Source organism: Pan troglodytes, chromosome 1 (assembly GCF_028858775.2).
Source record: "Pan troglodytes isolate AG18354 chromosome 1, NHGRI_mPanTro3-v2.0_pri, whole genome shotgun sequence".
NCBI classification, from domain to species: Eukaryota; Metazoa; Chordata; class Mammalia; order Primates; family Hominidae; genus Pan; species Pan troglodytes.
The window spans coordinates 171,379,896-171,392,744 of NC_072398.2; the positions used below are offsets into that span (position 1 = coordinate 171,379,896).

Here is a 12,849-nt window from a genome sequence, read left to right on the forward strand (position 1 = left end):
TGCCAGTCTGTGTCTTTCAATTGGAGCATTTAGCCCATTTACATATAAGGTTAATATTGCTATGTGTGAATTTGATCCTGTCATTATGACGTTAGCTGGTTATTTTGCTTGTTAGTTGATGCAGTTTCTTCCCAGCCTTGATGGTCTTTACAATTTGGCATGTTTTTGCAGTGGCTGGTACCAGTTGTTCCTTTCCATGTTTAGTGCTTCTGTCAGGAGCTCTTGTAGGGCAGGCCTGGTGGTGACAAAATCTCTCAGCATTTGCTTGTCTGTAAAGTATTTCATTTCTCCTTCACTTATGAAGCTTAGTTTGGCTGGATATGAAATTCTGGGTTGAAAATTCTTTTCTTTAAGAATGTTGAATATTGGCCCCCACTCTCTTCTGGCTTGTAGAGTTTCTGCTGAGAGATCAGCTGTTAGTCTGATGGGCTTCCCTTTGTGGGTAACCCAACCTTTCTCCCTGGCTGCCCTTAACATTTTTTCCTTCATTTCAACTTTGGTGAATCTGACAATTATGTGTCTTGGAGTTGCTCTTCTCGAGGAGTATCTTTGTGGCGTTCTCTGTATTTCCTGAATCTGAATGTTGGTCTGCCTAGCTAGGTTGGGGAAGTTCTGGATAATATCCTGCAGAGTGTTTTCCCAGTTGGTTCCATTCTCCCCGTCACTTTCAGGTACACTAATCAGACGTAGATTTGGTCTTTTCACATAGTCCCATATTTCTTGGAGGCTTTGTTCGTCTCTTTTTATTCTTTTTTCTCTAAACTTCTCTTGTAGCTTCATTTCATTCATTTGATCTTCCATCACTGATACCTTTTCTTCCAGTTGATCAAATCGGCTACTGAGGCTTGTGCATTTGTCACATAGTTCTCATGCCATGGTTTTCAGCTCCATCAGGTCCTTTAAGGACTTATCTGCAGTGGTTATTCTAGTTAGACATTCATCTAATCTTTTTTCAAGGTTTTTAACTTCTTTGCCATGGGTTCGAACTTCCTCCTTTAGCTCGGAGCAGTTTGATCGTCTGAAGCCTTCTTCTCTCAACTTGTGAAAGTCATTCTCCGTCCAGCTTTGTTCCGTTGCTGGTGAGGAGCTGCGTTCCTTTGGAGGAGGAGAGGCGCTCTGATTTTTAGAATGTTCAGTTTTTCTGCTCTGTTTTTTCCCCATCTTTGTGGTTTTATCTACCTTTGGTCTTTGATGATGGTGACGTACAGATGGGGTTTTGGTGTGGATGTCCTTTCTGTTTGTTAGTTTTCCTTCTAACAGTCAGGACCCTCAACTGCAGGTCTGTTGGAGTTTGCTGACGTTTCACTCTAGACTCTGAGTATCACCAGTGGAGGCTGCAGAACAGCCAATATTGCAGAAATGTTGCTGCCTGATCCTTCCTCTGTAAGCTTTGTTTCAGAGGGGTACCTGGTTGTATGAGGTGTCAGTCGGCCCCTACTGGGAGGTGTCTCCCAGTTAGGCTACTGAGGGGGTCAGGGACCCACTTGAGGAGGCAGTCTGTCCATTGTCAGATCTCATTCCCTGTGCTGGGAGAACCACTTCTCTCTTCAAAGCTGTCAGACAGGGACGTTTAAGTGTACAGAAGTTTCTGCTGCCTTTTGTTCAGCTATGCCCCGCCCTCAGAGGTGGAGTCTACAGAGGCAGGCAGATCTCCTTGAGCTGAGGTGGGCTCCACCCAGTTAGAGCTTCCAGGCCACTTTGTTTACTTACTCAAGCCTCAGCAATGGTGGGCACCCCTACCCCAGCCTCGCTGCTGCCTTGCAGTTGGATCTGAGACTGCTGGGCTGGCAGTGAGCAAGGCTCTGTGGGCGTGGGACCCTCTGAGCCAGGCGCAGGATATAATCTCCTGGTGTGCCGTTTGCTAAGACCATTGGAAAAGCGCAGTAGCCGTGTGGGAGTGACCCAATTTTCCAGGTGCCATCTGTCATGGCTTTCCTTGGCTAGGAAAGGGAATTCCTGGACCCCTTGTGCTTCCCGGGTGAGGCGATGCCTCGCCCTGCTTCGGCTCATGGTCTGTGGGCTGCACCCACTGTCCTGCACCCACTGTCTGACAAGCCCCAGTGAGATGAACCTGGTACCTCAGCTGGAAATGCAGAAATCACTGGTCGTCTGCATCGCTCATGCTGGGAGCTGTAGACTGGAGCTGTTCCTATTCGGCGATCTTGGACCTCTGTAGCTCTATTTACAATAGCAAAGACATGGAACCGACCCAAATGCCCATCAGTGATAGACTGGATTAAGAAATTGTGGCACATATACACCATGGAATACTATGCCTTCATAAAAAGGAATGAGATCTCTTTGCAGGGACATCGATGAAGCTGGAAGCCATCATCCTCAGCAAACTAACACAGGAACAGAAAACCAAACACTGCATGTTCTCACTCATAAGCGGGAGTTGAAGAATGAGAACACATGAACACAGAGAGGGGGACAACACATACTGGGGCCAGTTGGGGAGTTAGGGGCAAGGGGAGGGACAGCATTAGGACACATTGCTAATGCATGGAGGGCTTAAAACATAGATGATGGGTTGACAGGTGCAGGAAACCACCATGGCACACATATTCCTATGTAACAAACCTGCAGGTTCTGCACTTGTATCCCGGAACTGAAAGTAAAATAAAATAAGTTGACTAAGTACATAGCACAAGTTTAAATAGGAGAATATAAAGTGGGCTGCATTTCTACTGTACTGTAGCCATAGATGATGTCTTCCTTCTCAACTTTTCTAGCACTGGTTACTGAGACCAATCAAACATGATTTATTTCATACTCAGGGATTCCCCATCCAAGTATGAGCTCCTTAAAACCAGGGACTGATGAGGTCCAATTCATTTAATTCATTTCTGTAGCCTGGCACAACAGTAACGTACAGAACATGCCCTTTGAATCCATCTACCCACCTATGCTTCCATTTACTTTGAAAGATAATTTGAGGCAGTCATGTATAAAATAGGATTATACTAAGAAATGTAAACTCACAGATATTTGCATACACATCCAGCTTTGAATAAGATCATTTCCAATTGGCTGAACATTTAGAAGAGTTGGTAGGCAAATCACATCATAACATAAGCAGATATTTTCAATTTAACAGTAAATGTGAGTGTGTGTAACCGAGCCTAGGTCTCACTTTCTCTGTATTCCACATTTGATCTCTCAGAAGCCTGCCAATCTCTTGACCTCAATTCCCAGTCATCATTATTACTGTCCTCATTCAAGTCCTTGTGGCTTTTTGTCTGTTGACTAACGTACTAAAACTAGTCTCCCTGCCTCTGGCCATGTGTCCTCAGGCCTTTACCCTCATGGCTTCTAAGCAGAGATTTTTACAACTGAGTTATGAACATGTCCACATACTCTTCTAACCTTTCACTGGTTCCCCTTGGTCTGCTAGACGAAGTTCAATTCCTTAGCATGTTTTACAGGGATGTGGTCTCTGCCCTACTCTCTAACTTTTATTGTAAGCCATTTTTCTAAGAATAGTTTGTGCCACAGCTGAACTTCTGGACTATTTGCCATTACCCTCAAATTAGCCGTTATTTTTCACTTCCATGTCTTTTTTCCCATACAAGTTTCCTACCAAGTAGACTATCTGTACCCTCCTTTACCTGGTTTGTCCTTATTTATCTTTTAAGGCTCAGCACCAATGCCTTCTCCCCTGTAAAGAGTTTCCTAACCTAGCTTTGTGCCAACTCTGTACCGTGTACTTCTGTTACAGCACTCATCTCACTTTTATGAATCTTCTGTCTCCCCTATTGGACAACCTTAATAATTCAACAAGTTTGTATTAAGTACCTTCTATGAACCTGGCACTGAGGTGGATACAAAGAGAACTTGTCTTTATTTTGTGGGTTTTTTTTTAAGACAGAGTTTCGCTCTTGTCGCCCAGGCTGAAGTGCAGTGTTGCAATCTCAGTTCACTGTAATCTGTGCCTCCCAGATTCAAGTGATTCTCCTGTCTTAGCAGAGTATCTGAGTAGCTGAGATTACAGGCGCCCACCATCGAGCCCAGCTAATTTTTGTATTTTTAGTAGAGATGAGGTTTCACCATGTTGGTCAGGCTGTCCTTGAGCTTCAGACCTCAGGTGGTCTGCCCGCCCCAGCCTCGCAAAGTGCTGGTATTATAGGCATGAGCCACTGTGTACCGCATGGCCCTTGTCTTTAAGGAACTCAGAGTGTTCTAGAAAAGGGGATTAGTAACCAATAAGAATAACAGAGTGTGCTAAGAGCTGGAGTTGGATCTTAAAGGACAAGTAAAATTATTGAGGTGGTAAAGAACTCCCCAAGCAGGGAAAGAAGCCTGTATAAAGGGACAGAGAAGTGCAATGACAGGAGGCATGGAGAAGCTGTGAGGAGAGCAACCTAGTGTAAATTACAGGCACATGTGTGGGACTGGAGGGGATAGACCATGAAGTGTATAATGCAGCCAGAATATTATCTGAGCCATGTCTCAAGGGGCTATGGGGAAAACTGAAGGATTTGGGCTGGGGAGTAACATGTCGTTTTCTCTAAGTAGAATATCACTCTCATCACTCTGAGAAAAATGGATTGATGTAAGGAAAGATCAGGTGAGAAGAAGGGCTGGTCATCACTGCCTGCTGTAACACTTCTTCCTTAAGCAACATATGCTGCATGTGTATGACATGTTAGGCTGTGCACTAAGAGAAAGTACACCCCGATTCAGGGGTCTGCAAATCCTCCAGATATTGGGTATATGGGTCATGTGACAAAATGGACTAATCAATGACATAAAAACATCCATGACCCTATTGAGAAAGTGTCAACTTACCAATTTTCCAGTAACGCTCTGACCACCTTCATTCAGCCAGAACCCAGGTACCATGGCTGAGAAATAAGGCCCCCAGACGCCTGGTACAAAAATCGGGTCTTTGCTGATCTGGAAAGAAAGATGGAAAATATGTGAAAACATTGACTCTCAGGGGTAGGGGAAGGGTTCTCCTCCTAATATTTCTATGACCATGGAATTCAGCTTCTTATTGAATGCCTTTTATGGTGGGGAAGTCACTCTCTCCCAAGAAAGGCCATGGCTCCTTTTTTTAGAAACTTTCCTGATAAATTCATTTAAATGTTAAGGTAATAAAAATGGTCATTTTGGAAAGAAACTGATAAGGTGTTTCCCTGTTGGCTCCCTCACTATGGCAGAGATTGCAAAGGTGGTCCCCATTCTCTACCCTTCCTGTGTCAACACCCTTTGCAATGAGACTTTGCAGCTCCTCACATTGAGATGTGGGTCTATCTCCCTACCCCTTCAATCTATGCCAGTCTTGTGACTTGTTTTGCCAAGAGAATGAGGCACATGTGACACTGGGCCAGTTTTCCAAGCCTAGGTTTCAAAAGGGCTGTGTGCTTCTGTTCTGTCTTTCGCTCCTCAAACTTGGCCACAAAACCATGCCCTACAAGGCTGCTGGGTGACAGGAGATGTGCAACAGAGCTGAGTCTGTTCAGTTGTCTCAGGTGATGTCCCAGATATATGAAAGAACCCAGGTAACATCAGCAAATATTTGTAGGTGACCAGCATTGACTAGCCCAGATCATCAGACTCACCTAGCCAACCAACAAACTTGTGAGCAAAAATAAATGTCTACTGTTGTTTGTCACTAAGGTTTTCTATTTGTCTGTAACTTAGCATTTGGGGGACTATAATAACTGATAGATTTCTTTCCTTTTACAAATATGTACTGCTACCTAATAGCAATCCTGTCCCCCTATTGGGTGCTGGGGACACAAAGATGAATCAGAGTTCTTACTTTCAAGAAGCTCCCATCTAGTGGAGGAGCTATACAAAAAAACAGACAAATAGAATATAGTGTGGTTCATGAGATGGTAAAGACAAAATACGAAATATTGTGGATGGGCACAGGAGGTGAGGAATGTACTAAAGATTATACAAAGATAGAGGCCGCCATTTAGATATATACCCCAAGGCCAACTGCCCAGAGTCAAGTGGTAAAACTTAAGTCATTCTGATTTCCCAGAGTTGCTAGCTCTCATTATAAACAAAGCATAAAACATAAGCTTTATCTCCCTGTCAGCATGATTTGATGAAATTAAAACATAAGCTTTAGGTCCTTGCCAGCATGATTCAGGAAAATTAAATCAATCAACTATAGACAAATCAGTTTAAACAGTCCTGTTTCCCCTGAAAAAAAAATGTTAATACATAACAGCCAATGACTAAAAAGGTCAAAATACTTTCTCCTTAATGCTTCATAAACTGCACTGTAACTGCCGTAAGGTGAGCTTCTTACCACTTGAAGTCTTGCTGATGGCAATTGGTACTTTTGTAAGATAGAAAACTTTCAAATTTTTCCCTAACTTGTTCTCATTTTACTTTTGACAAGTGGAAGGGTACAGAGGTGGCTTCTTAGAGAAAGGGACATAAGCTAAGTTTGAAAAGACTAGTAGGATTTTGCTAAAGTGAAACAGGTGTTCCAAGTAGAGGGAGGAGCTTGAACAAAGCCATGTGAGTAAGAGAGGTGCTCTCAGTAATCAAGATAGTGCCATTTTTTTTTAATTTTTTATTTTATTATTATTATTATTTTTTAACAGACCATAGCAGTCCCTTCAACAGTAAGGAAAGCATTTAAAGAGATGAACTAGAACAGGTGGGGATAGACCATGTGTTCATTCATCTGCAGTGGTACATGCTTCTCATCTATTCAGCAGTAAGGAATGCTGAAGTCATATTTATGGTCACAGAAATGTTTAGCTAGAGGGTAGGGAAGAAAAGGGAGTTAGGCATACAAGTTGTATTCCAGCAGGTCTTGAGGCTGGGCAGAAAATCTATTCATTTATATATTGCACAAATATTTACTCAGCCCTTACTATGTGCTTGGTAATGTGCTAGGCCCAGAGGATACAGAAGTGATTACTAGCATTTTAGCATGGGGACAGACCTTATTTGTCTTGACCTCAGCTACCCCGGTTCTCTCTTTACTAAACAAGTGATTCCTCAAATCAGTAGGATTTCCAACCCCAAAATGGGAAGGGGGGGAAGGAAGGCAAAAAACAAAAACAGCATAACATTGTGAACTTTAAATTTTGTCAAATAAGGACAGTTTTTCAAAAGGGATATTTTAACATCAAAATAGAATAATTTCAGGGAGAAAAAAGATAGGCTTTCATAAGAAAAGTAAGTTCAGCTTAGATTAACATATACATTTACTTCTTTACTGGTTAACAGATGTTTCCTGAGTTCCCAGTCCAGGTCTGTGCCAGGCACAGAGATAAATGGTGAACAAGAGCATAGTGCCTGTACTCAAAGAGCATCCGATCTTGAGAGGGAAGCAGACCAGAGTGAACAATTACGCAGGTTTGGCCAGGACTTTCCCAGTTTCAGCGCTGAAAGTCTTGCCTTCTGGAAAACCCCTCAGTTTCAGCCAAACTGGGGCAACTGGCTACCTTAAGAAAAATATTAATCAGATCATTACACAAATATGTAATTACCAACTGTGAGAAGTAAATGAGGGAAAGCCAAAAGGTAGTAAGAGAGCACACAAGGGAGGTACCTAATTCAGTCTAGGTGACAGGGAATGCTTCTCCAAGGAAATGGTACATGAATTAAGATTTAAAACATGCATGGAAATTATTCAGGTGGGTGAGTGTGAGTGTGGTGTGTATGAGAGAGAAAGAATGCACGAGTGAGCTATGGTGAATGTTCCAGCCACAAGGAGAGCATACTAACTGGTACTTATTTTCACCACTCTGCCTTTCTTTGCCCAGTGAAAATTTTATCACGTGCCAATTCTAGAAATTGCTTTCCTAAGTCCCAGAGCTTCTTTGAGATGAATGAGGCAGACCATATTCATTACCACTTAGGACCCAGGGTTTGCACAGGTAGAGCCAAAGCCAAGTCATCTCTTTCTGTGTCCTGCAGCCCCTTGCCTCCAGAACTCTTGGCCCCATTTGACGGATTAGTCCCCAAGAGGTTGTGTAAGTTGTCTATGGTTAGTACATGGATGACCACGATGGGATTTCAACTGAGGCAGATGTTGACCTCAAACTCTATGATAATGCTCTTTACTTGTATGCATAAATTGCTTAGGAAGGATACACTTCACCTCCCTTCTCCCCATCCCCTGTCCCACAGTTTGGGGATGTTACTGCATCAGCTGCAGCAAGACTTCATTAGAAGATTGTGGCTTTGCTGCTTTGCTGCTCAGAAATGTCAGAGTATGGTTTTGCTTGGCTCTGTCCAGGGAGAAAGTTTTGAGTTGACCTCTGTTTGTGCCCACTCATCTGGAATAGCACATGCTTCTCCTCAGACATCCTGTGTAAAGCAAGGAAACAAAGAGTACTTCCAGTCACTCTCAAACCCTGTGTTCTTAGAAGAATCTAGGAATTCCTAGTTTGTTTTGAGAGAGAGAGAAAGAATGTATACTTGTGTACTTATGTGTTGTTTAATCTTTTGCAACAAACCTAAATATTTAAAAATCTTTTTGTGAAAGCCCCTTCCATGCTGATGGCTGTCTTGGCCTGGAGACTGCTCCATGACCCTAAAGAAGGGGAGCTCATCATACTACATTGATGACAGGTGTCCATGCAGGACACTGACTTCCCAGTAATAACGGCACTGTTGGCAGCAACAACAATAGTTGAGACTTACTGTGTACTTAGTAAAGGCCTGATTCTAAGCATATTACAGGTATTAAATCACTTTAAAATTCTGTTATTATTCCTATTGTACAGATATGTAGACTGAGGCAGAGAGTTAAATAACATGCCCAGTGTTACAAAAACTGAAAGCAGTCAGGCATCAGGTTCTATATTTGTCTCTGCCAAATTATAGTCTTAATTTTAGGCTACCATTACTTCTTTGAGTCTTTCATCTGTTTTGAAGAGCAGAAAGCAAGGGCCATTAGAGCCAACACAGACTTACTCAAACTGAACATAACCTTCTGGCCTTGATGACAAGTAGGTTAGGGAATCTTCATTTCTAAAAAGTTTCCATTAAGTGTTCCCTGATATACCAGTGAACAACAGAAGAGAAAATATGGGTCGGGACAAAGGCCCATCGTGATTCTAGTCCTGACTCTGCCCAATTCTCAGCTAGGTGATCTTACGTAAGGTAGCCTTTCTGAGCCTCAGTTTCCTCAACTCCAAAATGGGAGGAATGCATGAATGCTGGGGGACTTTTGTAAAGATTAAGTAAGCTGTCACATATCAATGGTTTATTATATGTTAAACACCAAATAAACATTAGCTCTCCTTGAAATGAGGCTTGTATGACGGAATAGTCAGGTGACTGGCTGAACAACCACAGGCAATAGTAATCACAACCATGTAAGGGGGTCTCTAGATTTGTCCTTGGTCTTGGTTTAATCAATATGCTTAATAATGGAGTAGAAGATGATACAGAAGAAAAGCTTATATTTTCAGATGCTAACACTTGGAAAAATAGCTTATTATGGGACATGTTCAAATCAAGATTCAAAATTACCTCAAAGAGCTAAAACACTAAGCAAAATTAAGAAAACAGGTAACATTTATTTACTTACACAGTTAAAAACTTACACTTAAAAGGTATTGGCAATATTCTCTTTCACAGGTTTGGTGGTAGGAATACTGGTGTTCATTTTGGTATTTTGTTTAAACTGTACTTAGACATCTGGTGTACTCTTTGTGTCTGATATAAATATCATTATAAAAACTTCAAAAACAGTAATAAAAACATTGGTTGCATACTGTATGTCAGACACTGAGCTCAATAAAGCTACAACAATAAGGCAAAATATTACTATTACTATTACTACTACTACTAATGAAGTGGCATGGTCCCTTACCTCAGGGAGTTCCTAATCTGACAGGGCAGCCAGGTAGAAATAAAAAAATAACAACAAAACATGGCAAGTGCTACAAAAAGGTAAGAGAGGAGTGCAGTACGAGCCCAAAGGAAGGAATAACTCACTGCCTGGGAAAAGAGAGCATTTCACAGAGATGGCCACCTTGAAGCAAGGCTTTGAACGAGGAGGACATACTTGCTTGGGCAGAGAGGAAGGGCAGCCCGGGCAGAAACAGTCATGTAGACAAGGCTCAGAGTCATGAAGCTGTAAACACATTTTGATTTCAGAGGGCCCCATATAAAGTTCTGCATTTTACTTTAAATAAAAGATCGCATGGTTTGAAGGATGGGTATAGTTTTGCATCAACAGATCCTACTGATTCTCAAAAATCCAATTTTAAAACAATTATGGTTGGGGAAAAAAACCCATTGAAATGAGCCTTTAAATCAGTTAACAATTATAATAATAAATCATATAGAAATAATAAAATAGTCATTGCTAAGAGTTATTTGCATTTATCATATGCTACAGACTCTTCTAAGTTCTTCACATATATTATCACATTTAACACTCATGACAACCCAATGAGAGAGGTCCTATTATTATATTACTTCACAGATGAGGAAATAGAAGCTGCAGGAGGTCAAATAGCTAGTAAATAGAAGAGGAGGGCTTTCAGGATCCAAATTATGAACCACCAACTTATTTCCCTCTCTATAACTAACTCTCCTCAGCTATAAAATCAATTGATTGGACTAGAAATATTTAATATCTATTTTGTCTTTGAGGTTTTCTAAGATTTCATGAAGCTGAGTTGTTCTAGCCCAGCTCGTCAATCAGAACTCTTCAGCTAGCTATTTCAACACAGACTCTGCCCTCACATGGCCTGGGCTTCATGGGATTGTCTTGGGCTAACTCCTGGGGCTTCTTGAAGTACTTACTTTGTTCTGTTGGTAGTACCCCTAGTACTTGCTTTGCTCCATAACCTGTGGCCAAGATTATTGTGGGTTTTTCTGTCAACTTCATGAGTTGTATTTAATGGCTACTATCTAAAACATCTTACATTAGCTGATTAAGTATTCAGTAAATATTATTGGATACACACTGATTTCAAACTACTGTTTTAAATATGAAAAGATATAGAAAGACAGACATCAGAGCCAATAAGTGATGTAGTCTCCGTCCTCCTGAAGTTTATAATCTAGGGGGACTTGGAATTCAGTATGGGCTGGGGCATAACTCAGATATCAAGTGACTTGTAGGTGTACATTTGCATTCAGACTTAGAGTTACCCTGACAGTCTATAGAGTCAAACACAGTCAGCCCATATTATAGCTGAAGACACAGGCACGAAGAGGGTAAGCAAATTGCCCAGGATCATAAAGATCAGAAATGATGGAGCTGGGATTAGAAGCCTCTTTCCATGTGCTCCTGCCTCTCTTTTTGTCTATGCTCAAGCTGGCTCCATGAGTGCATGCCATTGGCTTAGTTTCATCTAAGGCAATGTGCCCGTCAGCCGAGTTTCCCTGTGGTGACAAAGCCCAGAAGCCTGCTCACACCTCTTCTGGGAGAGATGACTGGACTCAGAGTGGGGAGCTGCTCCAGCTCTGTTTGTTCTGCCTCCCTGCAACGCCATCACTCCGAGGCTGGCCTAAGCCTCTGGCAGGGGCAAAAGGCAGGCTCCAGGCGCCAGTCGTCCTGGGAGGGAACAGGAGGTTTTGTTTTGAGTGCCTCCGGCCAGGTTGGGAATTTTAGAGGGTAGCCACAGGCATGTGTGGGACCGGGTATTTCCGTGGTGGCTCATCTCACCCTCCAAATGGACGGTGCTATCTTCTTACTAGAGAAAAACCATTTATACACAATCCAGCCAACTCCTAGATCACCACATGGTACAAAAAAAAAAAAAAAGCATAGAGAATTTTGTTTATGAATGGGGGCTCTCAGCATTCACCTTTATTTCTACATTTCTCAGATTGAATTGTAAATAGCTGTTAATGTCTGCCTCTCCCAGGAAATAGTGAGGAGCCATATCTTATCTTAAAGGCAGAAACATGGTTTAGTAACATGAGCACAGACTTAGGAGTCCGACAAACTTGGATAATTCTGGTTAGGTCATTTGCTGACCTGAGACTCAGTTTCCTTATCTGTCGATGGGGATCGTCTCATTAACCACAGAGCTGTGTCTAAGTCCTAGATGGGGTAATGTGTATAAAGATCCTAGGACACAGTATGCTCTCAAGGCATGTTAAGCCACAGATAGCTTAATTCTGCAACTTTCTGGGACAGTGGAAAAGTTTGGTGTCCAAAGAGCTGGGTGCAGGTCCAGCCTCTACTCATTATCAGCTTCGTCTCTTTGGTAGGCTCTTCTTTCTCTTCCCTCCTGGATTCTCTCCTATGTTCATCTCACTGCCTACATCTCTTAGGGTCAGCTCATCCAGTCCTATGTGTGCAATGACAATTTTTATCCCACACTCAGGCCTTGCTCCTGAGCTCCACATGGAACCTTTGACCTGGATGGCTAATCGACATGTCTTGTTCTGTAGCTCTGGGATGAAGGATGGCACGTTATATTTTTGACATGTCAGAAGTATCTCTGTCTCAGGATACCATTCTTGACTTCCTGATCATTCATCGCTCTCATCTGCCCCACAGTAGGTCACGGTGCTCTGTCAAATATTTTTCAAACACAAGTCTTCCTGTTTCCAACTATTGCCACTACGTTAGTCCAGCCCTTCATCATTTCTTGCTTGGATTATTACAAGGGTGATGAAACTGGATTAAACTCGTTTCCCTGACCCAAATAGTGTCCTCCATCCTGTACTCTCTTAAGCGTCACTCAGAGAATCTTTCATACCTCCACCAAAATGATCTAATACACAAATTTAATTCTATCATTCTCCTTACTAAAGTCCTTGAGCAGCTTGCCACGACATATGAGACTGTCTGATCTAGCTTTTACCTTTTTGTCTCCTGAAATCCCCTATGTTATCATTTCCCAATCCTCTGCCCCCATCATTTTTTATTGCACCAAGCCCATCACAAGC

At 42.2% G+C, this 12,849-nt stretch overlaps 1 protein-coding gene across 38 annotated transcripts in view; it reads right to left on the reverse strand.

Moving 5' to 3' along the window:
- Positions 1 to 12,849, reverse strand: part of FGGY (FGGY carbohydrate kinase domain containing) — a 486,570-nt gene that overhangs the window by 168,510 nt on the left and 305,211 nt on the right. For all 38 annotated transcript variants that reach the window (XR_002938170.3, XM_024346119.3, XM_024346101.3 and 35 more), the window contains one exon: positions 4,792 to 4,899. Coding sequence is in view for 37 of the 38 variants with exons in the window: in XM_024346119.3 (XP_024201887.1) it covers positions 4,792 to 4,899 (108 nt within the window). In the remaining variant the exon portion in view is untranslated. The remainder of the gene's footprint in view (positions 1 to 4,791; positions 4,900 to 12,849) is intronic.